This window comes from Gopherus flavomarginatus, chromosome 5 (assembly GCF_025201925.1).
Source record: "Gopherus flavomarginatus isolate rGopFla2 chromosome 5, rGopFla2.mat.asm, whole genome shotgun sequence".
NCBI lineage: Eukaryota > Metazoa > Chordata > Testudines > Testudinidae > Gopherus > Gopherus flavomarginatus.
The window spans coordinates 22,338,018-22,362,130 of NC_066621.1; the positions used below are offsets into that span (position 1 = coordinate 22,338,018).

Below are 24,113 nucleotides of genomic sequence, written 5' to 3' on the forward strand. Positions count from 1 at the left end.
ATTGAGTTAGCTGATCTTGTGTTAGAGAACCCAGGGCTTGAGCATCTACACTGATTGTCAATCCTAGGTAAAGAATTTTCAGACGTGGGCCTGAATCTGAGTTCAGGTAACCATATCCCAGACTTCCTAGTGCCCTCCTGAAATGCACCCGCTTTATCCCTTAGTTCATGGCATAATGTGGGAAAACTTGACTATTCACTAGACTAGACTGTCCAGAGGACACAGATCGTTGGCCCAGTGGATACTTTTGGTTAACTGCCACAGCACAAGTCCAGTAGGGTTGCCTCTACGCTGCAAAGCAATAAATAAACCTTGCACCTTGGGTTCTAGCTTGACTTGAGTTCCACCTCTCTAACCCCACAGGCTCCTGGAGCCCTGGGTTCAAGCCTTAGGTTAGTGTGATTTGTGAGTAGACTGGAAGGGGTGAAAGAAGGGTTAGGCCTGAGTTTGAATCCCAGGCTGACACTGCAGTGTAGACGTACCCTTAGAGGACAGAGTTAAGCCCCTGTGGCTTTCACTTGCAGGACTGGGAGCCAGGTTTGCACAGCGTTGGAATTTGTACTGTAACCCAACCAGCCGTTGAAAATCTCGCTCGTCCTTGGAGTTTTTTTTTTTTGAAGTCGCTCATCAGTTTTGCCAACAGCCTCCACCTGCCATGCGCACTCTGATTGCTACACGTCCCCCTCCCGACCCTTATCCGTGTAGCCCTGTGCTATTGGCTGCTCTCAGTTAAACCCCCCCCCCCCGCTCCGTAGTTGGACTTTCTATTTTTCTCATTGGTTCAGGGCTCTACCTTGGAACCAATCACAATCCCTTTCACCTGCCCTAGTTTTCTGCCTGCTCTTTGGCGGAGGAGGGAAAAAGTTTGGCTTTCGGCTTCAACTTTTTAGTCAGCTTCGAGGAGGCCATGGAATTGGGCAAAGCGGCCGTTTGGGGACTCCGTTAAGCCCCGGCAAAGGTTCGAGGAATTTATTTCAATGCAGTATTGCGCTTATTGCAACAGCTGGAGGCAATGCACCGATTGCATCAACTGCATTCTCTGCATGCCTTGCTGCTGTTGCAGTAGTTGCAAGCATGGCAGCCAGCAGTGGTTGCATTAGCCGGGGGCAGTGAATGCTTTGCATTAGCTGCATTCTCATGCATTGCACTGCTTGGACAACTTGCTCACTTTGCAACCACTAATTGCATTTGTCATGTACCTCGCACCAGCTGCATTCAGTGCACCAGTTGCGTTCCCTGCCCGGCTGCATTAATCTCTGCTGCAGTTGGGTTAATTGCACGGGGGCAGCATGACTGCCAAGCAGCGCAAAGCAGGCAGAGGACGGACTGAGAACAATGCTGGGGCTCTCGTTGCTCCGGGCCGGACGGAAGAGAGGGCGGCTGGGGGTCCCAGACACGGGGAAGCCTGGGCTTGGAGGTGCCGAGCCGTGCTGGGGCTGCTGCTGCTCTGGGTAGCCGCCGCCGGGGTGGCCGTGCTGGGCTGGCTGCTCGTGCACCAGCTGGAGACGCTGGAGCAGCTGGGAGAGACCGTGGAGAAGCTGCGGGGCCGCCTGGAGGAGCTGGAGGTGCTGAAGGAGCAAGTGCAGATGACGAGAGAGCAGGTAGCGGGGTGCTCGGGGGCGCAGCTTAGGAGGTGGGAGTTCGCTCTCCCTAGCTGTAGTTTATATTCTTCACCTCTGAGCCCTCGTGTGTCCTCCTGGCCTGCTCTAAATCAATGTCCTCTTCCATCTCTGGGTATCCTCTTTACACCCTATGGTCAGAGAAACGAGGAACAGCCGCTCCAGAGGCTCCCCCAGCTGTGTGCAGGGTAAGGGAGGGAGGCTGGTGAAAGAAAGTAGAGCTGTTACTTTTGGTCCAAAATCAGGAACATACTTGAGAATGATGGTGGACGTGACACAGATAGAATCCCCAAACTCCCCCTCCCCACCCCGAAATTCGCAGCTATGGTTTCCCAAATTGTAACTATCTCATGGATTAGTGGGACAGGAGCGCATATTGTGTTAGCTGAGACACTAGGATGGTTTCTTCTCTTGACCTGCCTGCAGCAGGACATGATGGGTTAATAGAGCTGACTTCCATATTAGGGTGGAAATGTGCTCAGTTTGTGTATCAAGCACTCTGTGGGTGAATTTAGTGGCATGAACAAAGGAACTCTGGCCTGGTTGTCAGTTTCTTTATTAGGAGTCATAGGCTGGACCGCTAGGTCCAGCGTGAGATGCACTGGGGAATAGGACGGGAATGGTATTGGGCTATGGGGAGCTGGCATTACTGTATGGAGGAAGCTTCTTGGCATGTACCTGCACTGTTACTGGGTTTATCCAATTCTCGCTATTGCAGGCATTGAAATTAATTTGTGGCTGTGTGGTAACAACGCCCTGAAGGAGTGTGCCTCTTGGGACAGAGCTTCTACCCATCTGGGACGCACACGTTCTTCCCCTGGTTCTCTGGGGCAATGCAGCTCCCCACAGTCCCTTGTTCTGGGCTCTGTAATTGTGGTCCAGACCTACGTTCCTTCACTGAAGTTACTGAGACGGTCATTTGTTTGAGGGCAGCAGAATCTATTGCTGTTTATCATCAAGTGCTTGGGCTGTATGTAAGGACGGGTGATGTCTCTACATGACAGAAGCTTTAGACACATTTGGCGTATGCACCACAAATTATTTCAAGTGCAGTGACTCAGGTCAGTGGTTCTCCACCAGGGGTAAGTGTACCTCTGGGGGTGCTTGCAAGTTTTTCCAGGAGTACATCAACTCATCTAGTTATTGGCCTAGTTTTACAATAGACTACCCAAAAAGCACTAGCAAAGTCAGTACAGACTAAAATTTCGTAGACAGTGATGTGTTTATTAGGGTTACCGTAACTGAACATTCAAAAAAGAGGACACTGCTTGGGGGAGTGTTGGCCCCACCCATAGTCCACCCCCACTGCTCCAGGTCCCGCCCGCTGCCTGCTCGGCCCTGCCACTGCACCCCTCCTCACTCCCTGGCCTGCTGCTGGCTTGCTGCGTCCTTCCTCAGTTCCCCACCCACTGCTCGCCTTCTCCCACCTGCTACTCACTTCCTCACTCTCCTGCTAGAAACCCCCGTGCCAACCCCAAGAACCCCCGCCTGCTGTTGGCTTGCTGCTTCTTGCCTCCTCATCCCTTCCCACCCGCTGCAGGCTCGGTCGCCTCTTCAATGCCCGCTGCTGGCCCTTTCACCTCACCCCTTACCTACATAGGGTGACCAGATGTCCCAATTTTATAGAGACAGTCCCACTATTTGGGTTTTTTTTTCTTACATGGGTGCCTGTTACCCCCACCCTCTGTCCCGATTTTTCACACTTGCTATCTGGTCACCCTACACCTACTCAACCCCCGTTGTTCACTGCACACCTCTTCACCCTCCCTGCTTGCCAACTCATCCCTCCTGCCGCAGGTGCCTCTCACTCCTAGGATCAAGGGCAGCTGAGAGGTCTCCACGTGCTGTGCCCGCCCCAAACGCCTACTCCACGGCTCGCGTTGGCCAGGAAAAGCACCAATGGGAGCTGCTGGAGCCGCAGAGCGGGGCTTGCCGGTGCCTGCAGTGTGCAGAGAGCCCTCTGTGCCCACCCTCCCAACCCAACCCTAAGAGCCAGAGAACCTGCCGGGGGGCAAGGTGGGGAGTCCCTATGGCGCTTACCTGGGGTGGCTCCTGGGAAGCATCCGACAGGTCCCTCTAGTTCCTAGGGTCGGGTTGGGTGCAGGGGGTGCGGAGGGCTCTCTGCTCGCTGCCGGTGCCTGCAAGCCCCGCCCCCACCACTCTGATTGGGCAGGAGGGAGCTGGTGCAGCACGTAGAGACCCCCTCCGCCTCTGTGCCTAGAGGCCTCCCACACTGCAGTTTCCTGTGGGCAGGTGCCAGGAGCTGCCCCTGGAAGTGTCGTCAGGCCCAGGACTTTTGACTTAGGGTTACCATATGTCCGTATTTTCCAGGACGTTTTTTGATATTTTAAAAATTCCGAATGGTGATTTAAGAACTAAAAAGCCGGACATGTCTGGGAGAATGTGGACGTATGGTAACCCTATGTTTATACTGCTCTGTGTACTATACAATGTAAATACAGTATATACCAATTGATTCATTTCATAATTACTGAAAAAATGCTTACTTTCTCATTTTTATCATATAACAGTGTGCTGTGACACTTGTATTTTTATGTTTGATTTTGTAAGTTTTTTTTTTTAAGTGAGGTGAAACTTGGGGGGTAGATAAGACAAGTCAGACTCTTGATGGGGTACAGTAGTCTGGAAAGGTTGAGAACCACTGTCCTTGGTATTTATCTGTGGTGAATGCAGAGGTCTTGAAAATAGCCCTGAAAAGAGGGCTTACGTGTGTGACGGGTTGGGTCACAGAAACCACCTGGGAGCTACTATCCAATATGCCAAGACTACTTCTACTCCTGCTTTCGCTGCCAGCTCAGGACTCCAGCACCCTGAGCCAGACACTCCCGTCTGCTCCAACACACACTCAGGGTCTGAATTACTTGCCTCAAAGCTGCAGGTTTACCTGAAAACAGCTCACAGAAGTGTGCTTGTCTTTAACACTCAGATGCCCAACTCCCAATGGAGTCTAAACCCAAATAAATCCGTTTACCCTGTATAAAGCTTATGCAGGGTAAACTCATAAATTGTTCTCCCTCTATAACACTGATAGAGAGAGATGCACAGCTGTTTGCTCCCCCAGGTATTAGTACATACTGAGTTAATAAGTAAAAAGTGATTTTTATTAAATACAGAAAGTAGGGTTTAAGTGGTTCCAAGTAGTAACAGACAGAACAAAGTAAGTCACCAAGCAAAATTAAAAAATGTGCAAATCTATATCTAATCAAACTCAATACAGATAAGATCCTCATCAGTTCCAGAATGCTCCCTTTTACAGACTAATCTCCTTTTAGCCTGGGTCCCGCAATCACTCGCACTCCTTTCAGTCACTGTCCTTTGTTCCAGTTTTTTTCAGGTATCTTGTGGGGATGGAGAGGCTCTCTCTTTAGCCAGATGAAGACAAAATGGAGGGGTCTCCCAGGGGTTTCAATAGACTTTCTCTTGTGGATGGAGACCCACTCTCACTCCTAGACAAAGTCCAGCTCCAAGATGGAGTTCTGGAGTCACCTAGGCAAGTCACATGTCCATGCATGACTCACAGATTTTACAGGTAGCATGCATTGTTTACATGCTACCTTGAACATCCTCAAGTAGACTTCGTATGTGGATTGGAACATTCCAGGATCCATTGTCCTTAAGTGTTTCTTGATTAGGTACTTAATTTCAACATTCCTTTCTCCAGGAACTGACCAAATGCTTTACTAAGGGTATGTCTACATCTACAATTTTGCAGCGCTGGTTGTTACAGCTGTATTAGTACAGCTGTATAGGGCCAGCGCTGCAGAGTGGCCACACTTACAGCAACCAGCGCTGCAAGTGGTGTTAGATGTGGCCACACTGCAGCGCTGTTGGGCGGCTTCAAGGGGGGTTCGGGGAACGCGAGAGCAAACCGGGGAAGGAGACCAGCTTCCCCGCGGTTTGCTCTCGCGTTCCCCGGACCCCCCTGCAAACCGCAGGGAAAGAGACCTGCTTGAAGGAGAGGCTTCCTCAGGTATGCTGGGATACCTGCTTATTCCACGGAGGTCAAGAAAAGCGCTGGTAAGTGTCTACACTTGATTACCAGCGCTGGATCACCAGCGCTGGATCCTCTACACCCGAGACAAAACGGGAGTACGGCCAGCGCTGCAGACAGGGAGTTGCAGCGCTGGTGATGCCCTGCAGATGTGTACACTTCCTAAGTTGCAGCGCTGTAACCCCCTCACCAGCGCTGCAACTTTGTGATGTAGACAAGCCCTAAGGTTATTTAGAAATTAAGCCAGTACACAGCCAACATTTATAACTTTGAATACAAAAAGATACATGCATACAAATAGGATTAATACATTCATTAGATCATAACCTTTGTGGAGATATGTTACATGGCATATATCAGAGGGGTAGCCGTGTTAGTCTGGATCTGTAAAAGCAGCAAAGAGTCTTGTGGCACCTTTATAGAGCAGGCCTGCACAACTCGTAAAGCGGTGAGGACCACATTACTCCAAAGAAAACAGCTGAGGGCCGAAACCCCCCGGCCCCGCGGAAACACCCCTCTCCCCCCCCCACCACCCCCAGGACCTCCCGGCCAGGCGGAAACACCCCTCCCCAGCACCGCCTAGCCCTGCAGAAACAAACCCTCCTTCCCCAGCGCTGACCCACCAAAACAGCTGTGGGCCAAAAAGGAAGGTTGGAGGTGGGGAGGTGATACTTGATTTTAAATCAACCAGGGGCTCCAGCTGAAGAGATGGCTGGGAGCCCTCAAGGTCAAATTAAAGGGCCTGGGGCTCTGGCGGCTGGGGGAACCCAGATCTTTGCGGGGCTGAGGCAGGGATTTAAAGGGCCCAGAGCTCCTGCTGCTGAGGGGAGCCCGAGCCCTTTAAATCCTAGCCCCAGTCCATCTGCTGGAGCCGTGGCTGGGATTCAAAGGGCTCTGGGCGCTGCCTGCAGCTGCGAGGAGCCCTGAGCCCTTTAAATCTCAGCCATGGCCGGGAATCTCTGTGGGCAGCCCAGAGCCCTTTGATTCCCGGCCGCGGCTGGCAGGACCGGCTTTAGGAAGTGCGGGGCCCAATTCGAACATTTTCGGCAGGGCCCCGGCAGGGGTGACTGAAACAAAACAAAACAAAAAAAAGCCCTTCATTTCTTAGCAGCCGGTTCCCTGTAAAAATTCTGCCACCATATGTGTTTTTTGTACCAGTAGGGTTACCATACGTCCGTATTTTCCTCCCAGATGACAATTTAAGAACCAAAAAGCCTGACATGTCTGGGAAAATACAGATGTATGTTAACCCTACCTAAAGTTCTTTTTTAAAAAGATGGGTCTGAACTAGAAATGAGCTCTGCCACTCCCTGAGGGTGTGCTAGGGTGCACATGTGTGGGTCCCAGCTGCTCCCTGCCCACCTCATTGAAGCAGGTGTGCAGGGTTACTTCCCTGGGAACTGCAGGGCACCAGTGGACATGGGGCTGGCTGAAGGTGGTGGGAGGGGTTGGCGGTAGGGTCTGGCTGCAGGCTGGGCAAGGGATGTGGGACAGACTGGAGATAGGGGGTGTGCGGTGGCCTGGCTGGCTTCAGGCAGGGCCACAGGTGGGGTGCGGCATGGATTGGCAGGGCTGGAGACAAAGGAGTGTGGGACAGGCTGACTTCAGGCAGGGGGGTGCGGCAGGGGTTGGCTGGAGACAGGGCAGGGGGTGCAGGGCTGGTGTGGGCAGGGCAGATGGTGGTGCAGGGCTGGAGGCAAGGCAGGGGGTGCGGGGCTGGCTGCGGGCAGGAGCGTGTGCAGGCAGGACAGGAGGTGCAGCAGGGGTTGGCTGCAGGCAGCTGGTGCAGATACAGGGGGTACAGACCATCCTGTATGGTGAGTGCCCCCTCCTTTGCCCTCCCCCACCAGGGTAGCAGCAGCAGCCTGGGGCTCAGGGGCTATTTAAAGAGCTTGGGGCTCCCCTGCTTCCTCTGCCCCAGCTCTTTAAATAGCTGAGGGAGCCCTGGGGAAGCAGTGTGGCTTCGGTGGTTATTTAAAGGACTGGGGCAGCAGAGGCAGCTGGAGCCCCTGCCCTTTAAATAGCCCCATAGGCGCCCGCTATCCCAGGGCTCTGGGGGCTATTTAAAGAGCCTGGGGCTCCCCTTCTTCTACTTACCCAGCCCTTTAAATAGCCACAGGAACCCTGGGGAAGCGGTGGGGCTCCAGCGGCTATTTAATGGGATGGGCCGGTAGAAGCAGCAGGAGCCCTGGACTTTTTAAATAGCCCCTAGAGCCCCACAGCCCTATCCCAGGGCTCCAGCAGTGGTGCTCTGGTGGCAATTTAAAGGGAGCCCCAGGCCTTTTAAATTGCCCCCTGAGGAAGCTAGGCCACTCCGGTACAGCGCACTGGCTTTTGCCGGTACACTGTAGTGGGGCTTGGGTGTGGGGTCCTCTTAGGAGCGGGGCCAATTCAGAGGAATTGGTTGAACTGGCCTAAAGCCAGCCCTGGCGGCTGGGATTTAAAGGGCTCTGGGCTCCCCTGCTGCGGGCAGCCCAGACCCCTATGAATCCAGGCTGGGGCTGGGATTTAAAGGGCTCTGGGCTCCCCGCCGCTGCCGGCAGCCCAGAGCCCTATGAATCCTGGCCGCGGCTGGCATTTAAAGGGCTCTAAGCTCCCCGCAGCTGCGGGCAGGTCAGAGCCTTTTGAATCCCGGCCACGGCTGAGATTTAAAGGGCTCTTGGCTCCCAGCTGCTGCGGGCAGCCCAGAGCCCTATGAATCCTGATCGCAGCTGGCATTTAAAGGGCTCTAAGCTCCCCGCAGCTGCGGGCAGCTCAGAGCCTTTTGAATCCCAGCCGCGGCTGAGATTTAAAGAGCTCTGGGCTTCCCGCAGCTGCGGGCAGGTCAGAGCCTTTTGAATCCTGGCTGCGGCTGGGATTTAAAGGGCTCTGGGCTCCCCGCGGCTGCGGGCCACCCAGAGCCATCTGATTCCCGGCTGCGGGCCGCACAGTGAGCCTCCGCGGGCCGCATGTTGTGCAGGCCTGTTATAGATTAACAGACGTTTTGGAGCATGAGCTTTCGTGGGTGAATACCCACTTCGTCAGATGCATGTCATCTGATGAAGTGGGTATTCACCCATCTGACGAAGTGGGTATTCACCCATGAAAGCTCATGCTCCAAAATGTCTGTTAGTCTATAAAGTGCCACAGGACTCTTTGCTGCTTTTACGTGGCAAGTGTAGCATAAAACACATTCTAAGCATATTTCCATAAAGCCTTATGGGAGGTACTATCACAACGTGGTACCTAGGTATTGTCCCCACCCCCCAGCACAGGGATGGGTTTCACTCTTGGTAGGCAGGCATTGACGGGCCAGTGGTCTGACTGAATAAGACCAGTTCTCTGCCCTGCTTTTGAAAGTGTCCAATGCCTTATGCTTCAGAGGAGGGTACTAGAGAAGCCTGTTACTTGCTTTGTTGGTTGTGTTGGTGTTGAAGCGAGCTTTGTTGGCTACAGAATGAAGATCCAAATTCTCTCTCGACTTCCTGCTTGGATGTAGGCTACTGCTTTATAGTGGTTACGAGCATAAAGTACTGGCAGACTTTGCCATTTTGGCTTCTTATCCTAGGAGTGATGTCTTGTCTCTTTTTAAAACCTCACTTTTATGTAATGGGAAGGACTCCAGTAGTGACTCAAGAACAGCTATGCAACTCCCTGGCCCCCAGCTATGAAAACTTTACAGGTTACTGGCTAATGTATAAAGCACAAGACACGTTATTTTCTTAATGCTGCACCTTGAGTCCCGTAGACCTATTTCTCCCCTCCTCTGCACACCTTTAAAAACACAGTATTTAGAGTTTGGTAGAACAAAGGGTGAGATGGGATTAGTTCCCTATCAAAATTTTTTTTTTTCCTTTTTAATCCTGCTAGTGTATTGACAGTTGGTGGGAAATGGCGGCTGGGCTAGAGGGTCAGGAAGGAAGTGCTAGCTGTTGATCAGTAATTATTCCCCTTGCTAAATTGTGAGCAGAGTTGCTGATTGAGCCGGGGGTGGAGGGGGTTGCCCCTGCTAGTCCTCCTCTGTCAGAAGGTTGTTATGGCCTGGCCCACAGTTGCCATGGGAAGGAAAATGGGAATGGAGGCTACAGAATGATATGCTGACTGATACTGTTTCCTTATGCTACCAGGCCCCCCACAGCTTACCTCTGTCTCTCCTTGAGGCAGGGACTGTTTTTTGTTCTGTTTCCTACAGTGCTTAGTTGGACGGGGTCCCTGTCCATGACTGGGATTCCTACACACTGCAGTAATACAGCTAATCTCTAACAATAGAGGAGGCAACAGATATGCTTCCATTGTGGAGGAGAGAAAAAGGGGTGTGTCTGGTGCTAGTTGCCATATTGGGGGTGTCATTGTGCCAGACCCTCTTCTCCCCCCACCCAGCCCGTATGTGATTAGACTTGTGTGCATGCATGCACCATGCTTGTGAGAAATTTCACATCTAGGCCGTTGTTCAGAGCTGTCTATTCAAGTCTCTGAATATGCTGGAAGAAGGGATGCAGCCCTTGAGAGCTGTGCCATGTTGTTTTCTAATAAGGGGCAAGCACCCAAACATGAACCCGTTCTCATTAGCTCTGTGACTGTGCACCTGATGAATCCACAGCAGTGTGAAGGCCTGCTTCCCATGGAGTGACTGCGTTACTAGGGGTCTATGCTTGTGTGGGCAGTGCTTTCCCTCACTGATAGGCCACGTGGCTAGAATTTGCAGAAGGGCAGAAGCACCCACAGCTGAGGCCTGTTTTTCAGGTGAGCTTGGCATATTGGGAGCTGAGCTCTCTTGAAAATTTAAACATAAATGTCACAGAGGGAGCTGCTGGGTGCTGAGCTTTTGAAAAGCCCAGCACCGTGCACGTTCCCCAGTGTCTGCAGGATCTCTTCAGTGAATGTAACCATGCTGTTATCTTGCATTTATAGGTCTCCCTTAATCCAAAGCGAACTACATGCACCTGGTGCTGCCAGAATGCAGCACCACCTGGGGCAGAGGATAGCAATTGACTAGTGGACAGTCAATCACACAGCTGAGACAGTGCAAGAAATATTAATTATCCAGTGAGCAGTGGGGCAAACTCCTGCTTTCAGACAGGTCTTTGGTCTCTACTCAAAGCCCAACGTGCAGGAAACTACCGAGAACTGTATTTATCTATCTTGACTGGTCAGAGCTGGGATGTGAACCTATAGCTCCAGAAGTGAAGATGTTTTACAGCTGAATGAGAGACTTCACAGCCATCCCTCCTGGCCTGAGAAGGCAATGGGGTATGCTGGCCACAGACTCCAAAATCATAGCATCGGGACAACAGAATGTAACCTCTTCCCCTTCTTCCGAAACTTGCGTGGGAAAGCCCCACTCATGCCTAGGAGAAGAGAAGTATATTTTCCACCTCCTGCCATTCAGTGGCTGTTGGTTACTACTAATAATATCCATCTGCTTGTTCAGTTTCACCAAAACTGTGGAGTGTAAAGCAATCCAGCAGTGACTGCGCAGTTGTATTTGCGTAACTCTGCATAACCAGTCAGTGCTGCCAGGGTTCCTTCCCCACTCTGAACTCTAGGGTACAGATGTGGGGACCCGCATGAAAGACCCCCTGAGCTTATAGTCTACTGGCTTAAGTTAAAACTTTCCCAAATCACAAGTTCCACCTTGTCCTTGATTGCTGCCACCACCAAGTGATTTAAACATTCAGGGAGGGCCTACCTCCCCCCACATATTCCCTCCAAGTCCCTATACCCCCTTTCCTGGGAAGGCTTGAGAATAATATCCTAACCAATTGGTTACACAGTGAGCACAGATCAACCCCCTTGGGTCTTCAGGACACTGAAAAACAATCAGGTTCTTAAAAGAAGTTTATTTAAAAAAAAAATATCACCTCTGTAAAATCAGGATGGAAGATAACTTTTCACAGAGTAACAAAAAGATTCCAAATACAGAGGATTTCCCCTCTAAGCAAAACTTTAAAGTTACAAAAACAGGGTTAAACCTCCCTCTTAGCACAGGGAAAATTCACAAGCTAAAACAAAAGATAATCTAATGCATTTCTTTGCTATTACTTACTATTTCTACAGTACTAGTTGCTTAGTCCAGATATGGCTGAAGGAGATGTATTTACCCTGCCCTGGTTCCTTTGCTGACTTTGAGAGAACAAAACAAAGACACAGACAAGAACCTTCCCCCACAGATTTGAAAGTATCTTCTCCCCTTATTGGTCCTTTTGGTCAGGTGCCAACCAGGTTATCTGAGCTTCTTAACCCTTTACAGGTAAAAGAGGAATTAACCCTTTACAGGGTAAAGAGGAATTTTTATGCTACCCTTTAGCTATATGTTTATGACAAATGCCTACACAGAAATAATGTGAATACAGTTGGCACATAATCAGTTCCAAAGTGGTCAATCATTTTAAGTAAGTAAGCACCTACAATTCTCTGTTCACATTCACTTTTCCTGGTATCCTACCCCTGTACCACAGCCCAATGTGCTTCTGGGCTGCTGTCGTAGCATATTATACCTATGGAAAGGGCTAGAACAATGTGTTTCCAAGTGGCCACTGATTTTTGGTGCCCAACTTGAGACCTCTGGGATCTGATATCGTTCCCCCGTCAAAATCAGTGGCCCCTTGTCACTCAGGCCAAGGCTAGATGGAGTGCTAGAGCTGGGATTAAAACTCTTCAATCCTGACTTGTGGTCTCCCTAGTTTAACTACTAGAGACTTCTGTATGGTGGTGGGTTGACCCCTCTCTGCGGTTGGAGAGTACTGGTAACTTTCCAGCCAGCTGCACTGTTCGGAATGTAACTAAAATGAACTAAATTCTCTGGTCTGGATACTGAAAGCATTTGCCTTCAGCTGTTTAGATTTGTTGAGGCCTTTCTTTAAGGGCTAGTGCAGGCTCTCAGAGGAATTTCCTGTCCCTTTATAAGAGTTCCTGTTTATTTATAAACACGCATTGCACAAAAGTGTCCTAAATCAACCCCAGATGTGCTACTTCTGCTGCTGTTCCCTTTCTGCTGCTGTTCCCTTCCATAACTCTACATTCCATCCCTGCATGCTTATCACAGTCACAGTAACATGCTGGAGGAGGACCGGGGAACAGATAAGCTTGCTGACTTCTGACCTGTCCATAGGGCTTTCAGTTGCTCTCTGGTTCTTTCTGTCGAAGCAGTCTTTTGTCCCAACAGGGCTACTTGCTTCCCTAGCTAGTTAAATATTTAATAAGGCAGTTTATCCTGCTGTGGGTAAGGTTTGGGTAATAACCCTTATACATTGATCCTGGTTAGCAGATAACTCATTGATCACTGACTGAACACTGCTCCAGCAGCCCCCTCTTGAATTCCTTTCTGAGAGGGCTTGAGGCTAAGGAGAAGTGGGCCAGCTGGCAGGATCTGTTAATCTGAAAGCCTGTTCTCTGCGCTGGCACTCTGCAGTGTTACCAGAAGCAGTTTCATAGACTATCGGGGTTGGAAGGCTCTTCAGGAGGTCATCTAGTCCCACCCCCTGCTCAAAGCAGGACCAATTCCCAACTAAATCATCCCAGCCAAGGCTTTGTCAAGCCTGACCTTAAAAACCTCTAAGGAAAGAGATTCCACCACCTCCCTAGATAACCCATTCCAGTGCTTCACTGCCCTCCTAGTGAAAAAAGTTTTCCTAATATCCAACCTAGACCTCCCCTTCTGCAACTTGAGACCGTTACTCCTTGTTCTGTCATCTAGTACCACTGAGAACAGTCTAGATCCATCCTGTTTGGAACCCCCTTTCAGGTAATTGAAAGCAGCTATCAAATCCCCCCCCCCCTCATTCTTCTCTTCTGTGGACTAGATAACCCCAGTTCTCTCAGCCTCTCCTCATAAGTCATGTACCCCACCTAAACAAGATGGAGATGCTGTGCAGCTGATAGCACTTTATCTATAGCTGAAGTCAGCCCACTGAAAGCTAGAGTTCCCCTGGTTCTGGTGCTCCTGGCTGTTTGTACTGATAGCAAGTTAAAAATAGTTTAGGTTTTTGGGGGTTTTATTTGATGTCCCTTCAATTTCCCCCATTAATGCTGAATGTTTGCATGTGTTTCCTGCAGCTTCTTCCCTGAGAATAGCATCGGCTTGCACATGAGAATCTTGAAACAGAAGCAAAGAGCAGCAAGCATCCTGGGGGCTGGCTAACCCCAAACAGAAACTGCTTCTCAGGGGGACTTTCTAAAAATCTGTTGATTTCCTGACAGGTTTGCTTTTAATGAGCGTTCAGCCCTGCAAGATGGTAATATAGATGTCTGTGCTAAGGTGGGACAGCGCTGTTTTAGGAAAAAATTGACTTGGTGCTGTGGTGCTTGCTATTACTCCTCTTCCTCTCAGGACTTGGCTGCCGTAGGAGGGGTGGGAGTCTCCTCCCCTCCTGTCCCTGCACACGTGCGCTTGCTCACACTCTCTGAACCCATTCTTCCCACAGAGGAAGATGTGGCAGGCTTTACCTTGTGCCTTCCCTGTTGGTGGCCAGTGGCAGGTGTCCCAGGCCCAGCCTCATATCTCTGGCTGTCCCCAGGTCCCAGAACACCCTCCTCACACTCTCTCTCTTTCCTTCCAAGCTCCCTGTCATGGCGGAGCTGGAGCAGCGACTCTCTGACCTGGAGCTGGCCCAGATGCTGTCTAGGCAGAAACTGGAGCGAGCCTCTGCCGCCGCTGAGCGCATCGTGGCCTCTGACCCTATCGGCAAGCTTGCCGCCTTGCAGGCGGAAGTGAAGCTGGCCATCAGTGAGCTGAGAGGAGAGCTCCCCTCCGGGACCGAGCTGGCTGAGCTGCAGAGCCAGCTGGAGCAGCTGAGAACCACCGAGCTGGAGAAGCTGAGGCAAGAGATGGCCGGGCTCTTGTCGTTGGGTTCCAGGCTGGAGCGGAGCGTGGCCTCATTGACCGGCTCCCTCACCAGTGCCCAGAGGAGCCTGGAAGAGAAGGCTCATAGCCTGCAAGGCATGCAGCAGGAAGCGGAGCACACAAAGGTGGCTGGTGAGAGATTGGAGAACAACATTGGCTCCCTGTCAGCCCGGACCTTCATCCTGGAGGGAAGACTCAGCCGCACCACACTGCTGGCACGCGCCCTGCAGCTACAACTGGAGCAGAACAGCAAGGCTCTGGCTGGACTGCAGGAAGTGGCAGCAAATCAGAGCGGGAGTGACAGCTCTGAACCTCAGCAGCTGGAGAACCTTCGGTATGATGGCCACTTGAGGCTGATGTTTGTTACATGTATTGCGGTAGCATTGAGAGGCCGGGCCCCGTTGTGCTAGGTGCAGTACAAATGGTCCCTGCCCTGGAGCATGGGATTTGAACATCTCTGGCCAAGTGGAGCCCTGCCGAGCCCTCGTCACAGAGGGTAGAGCCACGTGCCAGATCTGAAGGGCTTTACAGCAAAGCAGGGGTGGCGTTATTGAGGGGACATGGCTAAAATCAAGGGGATGCAGTTCAGAGCAGGAGCGTTTGTCCTGAATACAAAGGAGGCTTCCTGACAGAGAGTCCTGCCTGGAAAAGTCTCTGGAGGGAGGTGGCATTCACGCCATCGCTTGGGACACACGCTGATAAACTGGGTAGCTATGCTGACGCTTGCTTAATCTAGTTAGCATGGGTAACAGCAGCGAAGATCCAGGATAGGCTTCAGCACAGCCTAGCAATCAGACTACAAGTCACTGGGGCTCTGTCTGCTAGCCCGCTCTGAAGCCTGTGCAGCTGAATGAAGAGCTGGAGTGAACTGTAGCCTTTTTTAGAGGCCATTAGAAAGCAGTCTGCCTCCTGCTCTGGCTTCGTGGCATCACCTCTCTGCACTCACTGCAGGCTTGTATCTGACTGCCGCTCAGCGTTCGAACGCCCAGTGGCATGTGAGCCAGCTCCATGGGGACCCGTAGGTCTTGACTCTGCTCTCTGGGCCTTCCAGGGTGCAGATCCAGCAGCTGAAGATGGAGAAATCGGCCACACAGGAGCAGGTGAATGAGGCGCTGCACAGCATTGCTGACCAGAGGAGAGAGTTGAAGGGCAGGATCTCAGAGTTGGAAACAGTTATTCATGCTCTTCAGGGCCACGTGACTCAGGTGAGGACTCCGGGCCACCATGCTATGGTCATTCCACTGTTGCCTAGAGAGAGGAACAAGCAGTACAGTAGAACCTCAGAGGTACGAACACCTTGGGAATGGAGGTTGTTCTTTCAAAAGTTTACAACTTAACACTGACTTAATACAGCTTTGGAACTTTACTGTGCAGCAGAAAAATGCTGCTTTTAACCATCATAATTTAAATGAAACAAGCACAGAAACAGTTTCCTTACCTTGCCAAATCTTTTTTTTTTAAAACTTTTTCCCTTCATTTTTTAGTAGTTTATATTTAACACAGTACTCTGCTGTATAGTCTGATTGTGTACTTGTGGTTCCAAATGAGTGTGGTTGACTGGTTGGTCCGTAACTCTCTGGTGTTCTACTGTCCTGTTAGAGCCAGGGGGAGATGCTGGCCAGGTGTCATAGGAGCTCAAAGATGAGATACAAAGCTGTCTAAGGGGTTGGAGGAACGAGCGTGATTCGTATTACATGATGAAGGGTGAGAGGAAACAGAGCTGCCCATGAGAACAGGCCAGGCCTGGCTATCGATCTCAGAAAGGCTGGAGGATGGGGGCGAGACACATAGGTGCTGGCTTTCTCCAGGTCCAGGGGGTACTCAACCCCCTGCTGTGCCCCAGGATCTGCTCCCAAGTCCCCATCCCCACCCCACCTTTTCCTTCCCTTCCATCCCCATATCCCCGTTCCTCTCCCTTTCTCCCAGAGCCTCCCTCACACTGCAGAGCAGCAGGTGGTAGGCACTGGGAAGGAGCTGATTGGCAGGGGTGGCAGGAGGCACTGAAGAGGAGGAAGGGGGAGCTGCCTGCTGGTGGATGCTCCCAGGCTGGAGCACCCATGGAGTTGTCGCCTATGAGGGGGACAGACATGGAATTGCAGGTTTAAAAACAAATGCAACTGACCTGCTGTGATCACTGTAAAATGCTGTTACTTCAGGCGGTGTAGGGCAGGCTGCATCCACGGAGGTGGGTCTTGATGATACATGTCCTGCAGAATGCACAAGTAAGGGCTTCTGCATCACAGCTCCGCGCTGGGCTCTGGAGGTTTATTGGCTTGTAGCGAGCTGGCTGGGCTCATGGAATGTGACGTTATTTTGGTAGCAGAATCCCCTGGTTTTACTTCCTAGAAGAATTTCTCAGCTCTTGGGTGTGGAGATGCGGGGGACTTTACAGCTCAGTACCTGGATATCCTTTGGGGGGAGAGATCTGCAGTACAGTTAGTCACATGAGTTTCTGGGTTGGGCCTAAACCCACCAAAGCAAGTACCTGCAGTGAGGAGGAATGCCAGAACTGGGCTTTAGGAGCCCTAAGAGTGCAGGTGTGGGCAGTGCTGCTCCCTGCAGTGCAGGTCTTGGAACCAAAAGCGGAGGATTTCAGTCTCCAGTGCCTCTCGCGTGCTCGCTTTGCTAGAAAGCCCTTCACCTGGCACCTCCCTGGACCCTTCGGGAAGTGGAACTCTCCAGCGGTGCTATCTGCAAGCAGGGAATATCCATGTATGTGGTTGCCTGGGTGTGTGAGAGCCCCTTGCAGGGCGAGAGGCGCGTGTCCTTGGCTAGGAAGCTGGGGTAGCTCTCAGCCCCACAGGGAGGTCACAGCATGTGGCTGTGACCATGCCTCTCACCATGCACTGTTCTGAGGAAGTCTGTGCCTGGAGCAGAGTGTCCCATGCCCTGGATTTCCTCTCTTTCTTCAGGTGGAGCTGGGCATGGTCAATCTGAACACACAGCTCTCTGGTGCGGTGGAGCAGCAGCTGCAGGGTCTAAAGCTTGGGATGGCCAATCTGGAGAGCAGCCTGGGCACCAGCCTGCAGCAGTGTAAGAGCAAAATCCCATCCTCGAGCATGGGGGTGGGTTGGGGGGGACCCACAGACTGAACAATTGGGTGTGGCGTTGGGAGCCACCCCTGCCATGTGTTCTGCTTGCTCATCAGATGGGCATGTGCGTGCACCTCTCTGCAAGCTGCTTGGGAACCAGAGATGGAAGCCAGTTGGGTCTCTTCTCTTCCAGTGCTCAGTGGCTCAACCTTGTGCAGACTTCAATGGTTGGGGGATGTTTGCCCCCGGGCAGGGGAGGGGAAGCAAGTCCATAGACTATCGAGCACACTGTTATTGCAGCAGTCGTGTTGTCCGTGAGCTTTGACACCAGCCCAGCATGCCCCTCTGGCTGTCCCTGCACAGGCTCTGTTTAACCCACCTCTGCCCTCAAAACACCCAATTGGAGTGATTTCTGACTAGCACAGAAGATGCTGAGATCTATTTTAAGTCCTCGCTGGGTCCCAGTGCCTGCTCCCGTCACTGTCTGTCTAACAGGGTGTTTGTGGAGCAGGTCCCCATTGCACGTGTCCATTGTTACCAGATTTGTCTCTTACTTTTGGGTACGCTCATTTATTAAGAGCAGCAAAGAGTCCTGTGGCACCTTATAGTCTAACAGATGTATTGGAGCATGAGCTTTTGTGGGTGAATATGAAACCTCATTTATTAAGGTTACTCTTCTGGGGTGAGGGGGGTTTCTGTAATTCCATCAGTGGGTTGCTTGTGTCACTTGTGTTCTCACATGGAGCTCTGCTTCTCCCTGCTGCAAGTTCCCTCCCGATGGAGCTATCCTGCAGGACCTTGGTTCCCCAGGGCTAGGTTCGTACTCACATTCACACACACTCACTCACTCACTCTCTCGACTGGGTTAAGCAGCACTTCCGAGCTGACCCCTTCTATGCCCCTGGACTCAGCAGGCTGGGTCGCACAGCACTTTCAAGCTGCCACCCTCATATGTCCCAGGTAGGAACTCATGTGATGAGCAAACCAAAGAATTTTTGGGCATTGCAGGGGTCTGTAGCTTAGGTACGAGGAGCGTTGCTGCAGAGCGAATGACGAAGCCAAAAAATACCCACAAGGGGGGGGGGGAGAGAGCAGCAACCGGCTTAATCATGGAAGTTATTTATTGCCAGGTAATAACCATACAAGGGGAGCCAAACAAAACAGTGATAATATTAGATCTAACTTACATTTGATTATAAAAGGTTTAGAAAACTGTAACTGATCACACAAGTCAGGGTCAGAAGGCTACACCTAGAGAGAGAGCTGGGTTCTCACCACTCCATGAAGCTTGAATCGATCGCGGGTCCCAGGTGGTAGTGGTACCTAGGGTCTGGAGTACTGGAGACAGGCAGAGCCCCCAGCATGATCAGTGAGGAGAAGATGAAATCCCAATGGAACTTATGCAGATTTTGGATCCAGGCTTCAGAGCAGTTGAGCATGGATAGGGTTTTTTTTGTAGGGACAACAATGGTTCAAGGGGGAACACTAGATTTGTTTATGGGTAAACTGATGGCTGAGGGGAATAAACCAAAGTTGTTTTGTTCAGGCTAGACAATGGGAACTGATCATTCCTGGCTATGGGCAGTGTTCCTTGGCGGGAGCTCACTATGCAATTAGGGAGTTTCACTATTTTGGATACCAATAAAGGATATGAGGAAAGCGGTGGATGTGATATAGCTTGATTTTAGCAAAGCTTTCGATATGGTCTCCCACAGTGTTCTTGCCAGCAAGTTAAAGTAGTATGGATTGGATGAATGGACTATAAGGTGGATAGAAAGCTGGCCTGATCATCAGGCTCAACAGGTAGCGATCAACGGCTCGCTGTCTAGTTGGCAGCCAGTATCAAGTGGAGTGCCCCAAAGGTCGGTTCTGGGATAGGTTTTGTTCATGATCTTCATTTAATGATGAGGGTGCAGTCCACGCCATCCTCCAGATCAAGTTTGCAGATGACACTAAACTGGGAGGAGTGGTAGATATGCTGGAAGGTAGGGATCGGATACAGAGGGACTTAGACAAATTAGAGGATTGGTCCAAAAGAAACCTGATGAGGTTCAACAAGGACAAGTGCAGAGTCCTGCACTTAGGAAGGAAGAATCCCATGCACTGCTACAGGCTGGGGACCGACTGGCTAAGCAGCAGTTCTGCGAAAAGGACGTAGGGATTACAGTGAATGAGAAGCTGGATATGAGACAGCAGTGTGCCCTTTGTGCCAAGAAGGCCAACAGCATATTGGGCTGCATTAGTAGTAGCATTGACATCAGATCAAAGGACGTGATTATTCCCCTCTATTCGGCAGTGGTGAGGCCACACCTGGAGTATTGTGTCCAGTTTTGGTCCCCCACTACAGAAAGGATGTGGACAAATTGGAGAGAGTCCTGCAGAGGGCAATGAAAATGAGTAGGGGGCTGGAGCACATGACTTATGAGGAGAGGCTGTGGGAACTGGGGTTATTTAGTCTGCAGAAGAGAAGAGTGAGGTGGGGATTTGATAGCTGCCTTCAATTACCTAAAGAGGGGTTCCAAAGAGGATGGAGCTGGACTGTTCTCAGTGGTACCAGCTGACAGAACAAGGAACAATGGTCTCAAGTTGCAGTGAGGGAGGTCTAGGTTGGATATTAGGAAACACTATTTCACTAAGTTGGATATTAAGAAACACTATTTCACTAGGAGGGTGGTGAAGCACTGGAATGGGTTCCCTAGGGAGATGGTGGAATCTCCATCCTTAGACATTTTTAAGGCCCAGCTTGACAAATCCCTGACTGGGATGATTTCAACCCTATGATTTATTACTAGAATTGATCTGATAACTGCCGAGCTGGGTGTGTGCAGGTGTGGGTTTATTAACACCTGGAGCAGAGATCCCCCATTGTGCAGTGCTTCCCTGCTTTTCTGGTCCCAGAGTTCCGTGGGGTGTTTGCCTTGGAATCTCTGTTCTCCATTCTGTATGCTAATGGAGATGCCCCCCTGTCCCATCCTCAATGCAAATGAGGCTAGGGGAGTTTCCTTAATCCTGTCCCCCTTGTCTGGGAGTGGGGTGGGGGTGTTAGGTGTGTCTCCCACGGCCTTTTCATTGCTTTTTGTAAGTCTTTCTTCTGATTGGCTTTGGCTCAAGCAGAGGCTGGGGTGTGGGGTCTTTCATGAGTCAGGCTGGGTACTGCGCCCTGGTTCCCCAAGAACACACAGCTGATAGGTAACTCCCTCAGTGGCTTTGAGTGTGAGGAAGGACTGGGCTGGCCGCTGCTGCATCAGCCCTCATCAGGGTGCCAGGTGCACCTCAATGTGGTGGTTGGGGTGGCAGGAGGAAGCATAGTAGACCTCTCACCCAATGTGGGGTGAAAGGCCCCTGTGTGAGACTAGCATGAAGGGTAACAAAGTAACTGGAAGCCTGGTGTGTGTTTGCACAGAGGCTTTGGAGACCAAAGGGCAGCGTGGCCTGGTGTAAGTCCATGGAGGTCAGTGGGGTCACTCCTGGGATGCCTCTATCCCTAGCACTGTTTCCTTTGGGAAGGAGAATTGATCATAGAAGATTAGGATTGGAAGAGACCTCAGGAGGTCATCTAGTCCAATCCCCTGCTCAAAACAGGATCAACCCAAACTAAATCATCCCAGCCAGGGCTTTATCAAGCTAGGCCTTAAAAACCTCTCAAGATGGAGAGTCCACTACCTCCCTAGGTAACCCATTCCAGTGCTTCACCACCCTCCTAGTGAAATAGTTTTTCCTAATATCCAACCTAGACCTCCTCTACTGCAACTTGAGACCATTGCTCCTTGTTCCGGCATCTGCCACCACTGAGAACAGCTGAGCTCCATCCTCTTTGGAAACCCCCTTCAGGTAGTTGAAGGCTGCTATCAAATCCCCCCTCTTATCTTTTGCAGACTAAATAAACCCAGTTCCCTCAGCCTTTCCTCATAAGTCATGTGCCCCAGCCCCCTACTCATTTTCATTGTCCTCCACTGGACTCTCTCCAATTTGTCCACATCCTTTTTGTAGTGGGGGCCCAAAACTGGATAGAATCTCTAGATGTAGCCTCACCAGTTCTGAATAGAGGGGAATAATCACTTCCCTCAATTTGCTGACAATGCTGATAGAGGTACATAAATAATAATTGAACTGGAATGTCCATCAGCCTCCTAGTTACCCGGTAGCATGCTAAGAGAACAAGGGGACTCCCCAGTGAATTTCAGAAGCAGCGCACGTTAAAATCGCTAACAAGGAATTTTCATGGAGTGTGTAACTGACCCTTGGAACCCACTGCTGCAGGACAGCACTGGCTGAATGCACTTCCCTCAAAGGATTAGACACTGGCACCAATAGAGCAGCAGCTGCAGTTAGACAACTGGGATAAAAATGTTTCAGGCTATGAGCCAATGAGCAGCTGTGGTGAGCGAGACATGGCCAAGCCTGCAGAGACAGAGTGCTTGTGTGGAGCAGGGCGTGGTAAGAGTCTCTGAACCCTCTGATACAGGTGACATTCGATATTCTTAATCCAAATTTGCAGCTAAATTTTATTACCCAGTAATATCCGCAGGGGGGCGCTGTGGGACTGCGAGTGCCCAAAGCTCTTTGCATAGAAAGGCAGCATGGAGGTTTCTTTACAAAATCAAATCTGATCTCAGTCCCTGGAAATCCTGATGAGGGGGTCTTGACTGAATAAGTCCTTAGGGGCTTCTCTAGACACCTGGCAGGGGTAAGGGGTTCTCTGTGGAGGGGATGTGCCCCGTTCTGTACCACAGAGCCTCTGGGAATGGCCATGCAAGTGGTTTTTCCTCTTGCCTCCTGAGTCCAGGGCTTCTTTGCCCTACAGGGTCCTTTCACCTGAGGAGAGCTGGACGTTGCTCCCTGTGGAGCTGCCATTTGCCTGCTTTCCTGCCCTGCTGAATGTTTTTCCCAGGTACCTAGCCAGGGAATGAGATGAGACCCTAACCGCAGGCTCGCTGGGTCTCCCCATCACACTAGAGCAGTGGGGAGTGGCTGTGGTGCCTATGATTACTGGTCTAGGTTTGGCTTCATTCAGTCCAGCCAGAGCTTGTGACTCCAGAACCCTCGGGTTATAGCAGATTTGAATTGCTTTGGGCTCCTGACACCCCTCCCTGATGTTGTTTTGGTTTTTTTTTGTTTTTTTTGGGGGGGGGGTTCCTAGCCCCTGTCCTATCCTGTCTCCACTCTGGGCTTAGTTTACTAATAATAAATAAGTGGAGATATACCTGTCCCCCAGAACTGGAAGGGATCTTGGAAGGTCATTGAGTCCAGCCCCCTGCCTTTACTAGCAGGACCAAGTACTGATTTTTGTCCCAGATCCCGAAGTGGCCCCCTCAAGGATTGAACTCAGAACCCTGGGTTTAGCAGACCAATGCTCAAACCACTAAGCTATCCCTCCCCGTGGTGCTGTGGTTCCCATTCCCCATGGAACAGTAATTGGTGAGAATGTGCCACATGTCACTCTGCCTTAATGAGGAGCCCCACAGCACTGATTGCTTTTCCTGGAGGAGCGGGTGTTCATCTCTAGTGATGGCATGTTCCTTGCCCTGTGGTGTGCCAAGTAGTCCCTTGATCTTGTGCTGTGATACCAGATCTCTGCTCAGGGCTGTCACCTTCCAGCCCCTTGTGGTGCTTCTCCAGGCCAAATGACTCCTGTCTCTGCAGTCTCATGGTAGATCTCTGCTCGCCGAGACTCACTGGAGGGCACTGAAATTAACTATGATCTGTGCAGTGGCCATCTCCAGTCCCTGTAAAAATGAGATGTCCCCTGAGGGTGGAGCACACTGGGCTTTGCAATGCTTATGCCCCGTACCAGAGGGCACGATACAGTCCTGCTGCCCTAAAGTTTCTCTTCCCCCTTGCACAGGAATGCCATTGACTAATATGGTGGACTGGTGGGAATGTAAAGCTGCAGGACTGTGTATCCCAGATACACCTTCCTTCAGAGCATCGGACAGCTGCGATGGTATAAATAGCTCGGTCCCTGAGCTACCTAACTCTGGCTCTGCAGTTATGGGTTACCGCTCATGGTGACGAAGGATATAAAGAAATGGAGCGTGTAATGAGACAGCGTGTTGGGTCAGTGGGAAGACTGGCTTGATGCCCTCAACAGAAGGGGAAGGAAATTAACCTCTTGCTTCACCTCTCTCTCCCTCGCCCCGCCAGGTCTCTCAGGAGAAGTACAGACCAGCTGTGAGACTGAGGATGGCTGTGGGTGGCCGCACGTGCGCGAGATCAGCTTTCCGCACCGTGTCCTGACCCAGCCCACAATTATGCTGGGACTGGTGGGGCTGAGCACTCGCGGCTCCGTGGGCATCTCGGTGAGAGCTGTGGACGTCACGGATTCTGGCTTCAAAATACACATCGCCAGCGTGGGCAACCAGACCCTGACCAGTGCCAGGGTCTCTTGGATGCTGTGTGCCTAGACGGAAAGCTGTGATGCGGCCCCTGGGGCAAGGGGAGCCAGGGATTACTGAGCTGGTGGCATCTGCTTTCCTTGCACACAACTGTGGTTTGCTTTGGTTTTCTTTAAAGTAATTACAGCTTACAAGGAGTCTGTGTAGATGGGATCCCAATTAATAGCCCTTCTCTTGGGAGCTGTGTACCTCCATGTAATGACAGGCTGAGCAGCCCCAGGCCTTGCTGAAGGC

The 24,113-nt window shown here is 51.2% G+C and overlaps 1 protein-coding gene across 1 annotated transcript; it reads left to right on the forward strand.

Annotated features, from left to right (window-relative positions):
* The first annotated feature begins 1,277 nt into the window (after positions 1–1,277).
* On the forward strand, positions 1,278–23,888 carry LOC127051465 (BICD family-like cargo adapter 1). Its single transcript, XM_050953794.1, has 5 exons — positions 1,278–1,601; positions 14,170–14,786; positions 15,504–15,657; positions 17,365–17,485; positions 23,629–23,888. Exons 1-5 carry the CDS (start codon positions 1,290–1,292, stop codon positions 23,886–23,888), a joined length of 1,464 nt encoding a protein of 487 aa, XP_050809751.1. The 5' UTR covers positions 1,278–1,289.
* The last annotated feature ends 225 nt before the right edge of the window (positions 23,889–24,113 follow it).